Genomic DNA, 4923 nt, shown 5'->3' on the forward strand with positions numbered 1-4923 from the left:
TTTCTTGACGTAGGGCCCAAGTCCTCTGGATCACGTTTGTTCCAAAAATCACGTTCCCGAAGGTTTCATTCCGTTTGGACTCCGTTTGATATTCGTTTTCTGCGAAACTCTGAAATAGGCAAAAAACAGCAATTCTGGGCTGGGCCACCGGTTAATAGGTTAGTCCCAAAAATAATATAGAAGTGTATAATAAAGCCCATTAAACATCCAAAACAGAATATAATATAGCATGGAACAATAAAAAATTATAGATACGTTAGAGACGTATCACTACCCGGCTATGAAATACAACCATCTAGAAAGCATGTATTTAAACGTTTGTAAGTTTAAGTAGGTCAAATTCTTTGGATATGGATCCAACTGATTAAATTTTAAATAAAGTTTGGCCCCTAATAAAAGGTTGTCATAAATGCCATTGTAAATGCCTACTTGGATAAGCATCCTATTAATGGCTGCCCCTTATAACAATGTCTATTTAAGCACACCTATCTCACTTGTTTTGGATCGACTCAAATCACCAACTCACCAAAGTGCCACATAACTATCTCAAGATATAGAACAGATGGGTAACCAATTGTGGAACACAGCAATAGAGAATGGATGGAAACCAATTGGAAACATCAATGACCAACACATCCAGGAGCTCGGACGTTGGGCGGTGTTGGAGTTCGGCAAGCACGTGAACTGCGTGCTCAAGTTCAACAAGGTGGTGAGTGGCAGGCAACAACTTGTTTCTGGAATGAACTACAAACTCATCATCGACGCATCAGACATTGGCGGGAAAGATGACAAGTACAAGGCAGAGGTGTACGAGCAGGAGTGGACTCACAAACGCCAGCTCCTCTCATTCGCCAAGGTGAAATAGGCGAGTAGCAATAACTTCAGTAGTAATAATTGTGATGTTGCAGATTTGTTAACTGTTTTTTTATCGACTAATAATTTATCCTCTTGCGTTGCCATGCTTGTAACATATCAAATAGCATACATCTACAACTTGACAATGTTAAGAGCAGAAAATGGAACAACTAAATATAACTTGCAATTGCAGAGATCTATAACTGCAATACAACGCAATACCAAAGAGTCATGAAATAAAAACACGGTATTAGCACTAGATCGATCATTCTACAATAAGCAGTGGGATGGTTTCCAGGACACCATTCAACTTTTCCAAGGATAAGTACATCTCTATGACACGGAAATGAAGAAAAAAATAATACATCTATCAATCTATATACATCTAGTATAAGTTAATTCCGCCCAATGATACCTCCAATCTCCAACCACCGTCATGGTACTGGCGAAATTTTAGAGGTGATGATGCGGAGTGGACTTAATGTGATGGTGACGGAGGAGAGTAATTAGAGGTTACCGGTTAGTGTTTAGGCTTAGTGTTAGAGGGCTCTGTGTTATGCTGGGTGACACTAGGGTTGGGTGCATTAGAGGGATGTCTTTCTCGGATGGTAGTAGTCACTGGCCTCAAGAAAGAAATGTTTGGTGGCTGGAGGAGAAAAATACATATGTGCCATTGGAAATCAGGCTATGGATCTTAATCGACCATGTTATTATAAATTTCCTAGCGAGCAATGAGCAGGTAGTTAGTTAATATGCAAAACCATATGAAGTACGGACCTCGGTCGAGAAGGAGAGCCACTTTTGCGTCAACAAGTACATGGGTGAGTAAAGATCCAACTATTCAATTTCTGCTTAAGAAATGAGAAAACAAACGTCGTACACGGGAAAATCCATAGCCTTCCCCTTGAACAAAGAGGAGAACATACCATAAAAATCTTCTCCTATGGAGTGGTTCTCGTCGTCTTCCCCAGATAAGCCCGCATGGGATGAGCTCAGGGCTAGAGAGGTTGGACGTTGCGGCGTAGGAACATGTGCGCCACCTCAACTAGGGTAATCCTGCGGTCTCGGAGGAAGGACAACCTCTTCATAATCCTGCCCAACTCCTTGGAATCTGACCAGATAACATTCTACTAATAATTAGGAAATAGGGGGAGTTCTGTGGTTGGAAGAAAGCATATCTCACTGTAAAGATGATCAGTAGAAATATCTCTGTATGTGTAGCATTTTAGAGAAACACTTCCGAGTGTGGCGATGTTTTTGACCAAGGATACAATAAATTAGTAGCAATATCCATGTAGGTGTAACATTTTTTAGAGAAACTCCCCCGACCATGGCACTGTTTTTGACCAACGAGATAGGAGATCATTAGCAATATCCATGTAGGTGGCGCATTTTTATAGAAACACTCCAAACCATGGCGATGTTTTTGAGCAACAAGATGAGAGCCGCTAGCACGAGCGTCGCTAGTGCGTGCGATCGCGCATGCAGGTTGCGAGCCAGCCAACGTGCCAAGCTAGTTCATGTGTAGACGTGCTTCTAGGAACTACTTTATAGTGACAACATTGTGTAGTAGTACTAGTGTAGGGATAGAACTGTGTAGAACTACTATGTACATAGGGGAGGACTGAGTAGGAGTTAGTATGTGCATATATGCAGACGGTAGCTTATAATGTGAGGTCGTTGTCTATAAGAAGGCTCGACTGAAATGAGCAACTGACCCAAAATAGTTTTTCAGTCCACTGACTTGTAGTCGCTTCCTCATTTCTGCACAACATTGTTATGTTTGGCAATGATACGTCTTCAACATATCTATAATTTTTGATTGTTTCAAGCTATTATATTATCTATTTTGGATGTTTTGTATGCCTTAATATGCTATTTTATATTATTTTTGGGACTAACCTATTAACCTAGAGCCCGATGCTAGGTTCAGTTTTTTTCCTTATTTTTGAGTTTAACAGAAAAGAAATATCAAACGGAGTCCACACGGAATGAAACTTTATGATAATTTTTCTTGGACCAGAAGACACCCGGGGGACTTGGAGTGCAAGTCAGAAGAGCCACGAGGCGGATGCAAGGGTGGACGGTGCACCCTGATGACCCACAAGTATAGGGGATCTATCATAGTCCTTTCGATAAGTAAGAGCGTCGAACCCAACAAGGAGCAGAAGGAAATGATAAGCAATTTTCAGTAAGGTATTCTCTGCAAGCACTGAAATTATAGGTAACAAATAGTTTTGTGATAAGATAATTTGTAACGAGCAACAAGTAATAAAAGTAAATAAACTGCAGCAAGATGGTCCGATCCTTTTTGTAGCAAAGGACAAGCCTGGACAAACTCTTATATAGAGAAAAGCGCTCCTGAGGACACATGGGAATTATCGTCAAGCTAGTTTTCATCACGTTCATATGATTCACGTTCGGTACTTTGATAATTTGATATGTGGGTGGACCGGTGCTTGGGTGATGTCCTTACTTGGACAAGCATCCCACTTATGATTAACTCCTATTCCAAGCATCCGCAACTACAAAAAAAGTATTAAGGTAAACCTAACCATAATATGAAACATATGGATCCAAATCAGCCCCTTACGAAGCAACACATAAACTAAGGTTTAAGCTTCTGTCACTCTAGCAACTCATCATCTACTTATTACTTTCCAATGCCTTCCTCTAGGCCCAAATAATGGTGAAGTGTCATGTAGTCGACGTTCACATAACACCACTAGAGGAGAGACAACATACATCTCGTCAAAATATCGAACGAATACCAAATTCACATGACTACTAATAGCAAGACTTCTCCCATGTCCTCAGGAACAAACGTAACTACTCACAAAGCATATTCATGTTCATAATCAGAGGAGTATTAATATGCATATAGGATCTGAACATATGATCTTCCACCAAATAAACCAACTAGCATCAACTATAAGGAGTAATCAACACTACTAGCAACCTACAGGTACCAATCTCAGACTTAGAGACAAGAATTGGATACAAGAGATGAACTAGGGTTTGAGAGGAGATGGTGTTGGTGAAGATGTTGATGGAGATTGGCCCCCTCCTGATGAGAGGAGCGTTGGTGATGACGACGATGATGATTTCCCCCTCCTGGAGGGAAGTGTCCCCGGTAGAACAGTTCTGCCAGAGCCCTAGATTGGTTCCGCCTCATGGCGGCGGAGTCTCGTCCCGAAAGCTTGCTTATGGTTTTTCCTCGGACGAAAGACTTCATATAGCAGAAGATGGGCACCGGAAGGCCTACATGGGGCCCACGAGAAAGGGGGGCGCGCCCCCACCCTCGTGGCCAGGGTGTGGGCCCCCTCTGGTATTTTCTTCGCTCAGTATTTTTTATTATTTCCAAAAATAACTTCCGTGGAGTTTCAGGACTTTTGGAGTTGTGCAGAATACGTCTCTAATATTTGCTTCTTTTCCAGCCCAGAATTCCAGCTGCCGGCATTCTCCCTCTTTTTGCAAACCTTGTAAAATAAGAGAGAATAGACATAAGTATTGTAACATAATGTGTAATAACAGCCCATAATGCAATAAATTAAATATCGATATAAAAGCATGATGCAAAATGGACGTATCAACTCCCCCAAGCTTAGACCTCGCTTGTTTTCAAGCAGAAGCCGATAACGATAAATATGTCCACATGTTTAGAGGTAGAGGTGTCGATAAAATAAAATACGGTCATGAGGGCATCATGATCATTCTTATAATAGCAACATATATAGATATTGTAATATTATTTCTTATGCTCAAGTAATAATCTATTCACAATGTCAAGTATGAATCAAAAAGTTCATTGAGAACCAGCAAACTATAATCTCAGTCATTGAAGCAATCGCAATTTATCATAACATCGGAAAGAGTCTATGTCAGAGCTTTTTAGCAAGTCCACATACTCAACTACCATTTAGTCTTTCACAATTGCTAACACTCACGCAATCTTGTGGTTACGGAGTTTTAATCGGACACAGTGAAAGATAGGGGCTTATAGTTTCGCCTCCCAACCTTTTACCTCAAGGGTAATGTCAACAATAATAGCTCATGCTAACTTATATC

At 40.8% G+C, this 4923-nt stretch overlaps 1 protein-coding gene across 1 annotated transcript; it reads left to right on the forward strand.

Moving 5' to 3' along the window:
- Positions 1-541: 541 nt before the first annotated feature.
- Positions 542-872, forward strand: LOC119352485 (cysteine proteinase inhibitor 8-like). Its single transcript, XM_037619103.1, has one exon. It carries the CDS (start codon positions 563-565, stop codon positions 863-865), a length of 303 nt encoding a protein of 100 aa, XP_037475000.1. The 5' UTR covers positions 542-562; the 3' UTR covers positions 866-872.
- The last annotated feature ends 4051 nt before the right edge of the window (positions 873-4923 follow it).

The sequence above is a fragment of the Triticum dicoccoides genome, chromosome 2A, assembly GCF_002162155.2.
Source record: "Triticum dicoccoides isolate Atlit2015 ecotype Zavitan chromosome 2A, WEW_v2.0, whole genome shotgun sequence".
Lineage (NCBI taxonomy): Eukaryota > Viridiplantae > Streptophyta > Magnoliopsida > Poales > Poaceae > Triticum > Triticum dicoccoides.

Excerpts from the sequence above, each read along its gene's own strand:
- LOC119352485 (XM_037619103.1), top strand. The coding sequence starts at position 563 with ATGGGTAACCAATTGTGGAACACAGCAATAGAGAATGGATGGAAACCA.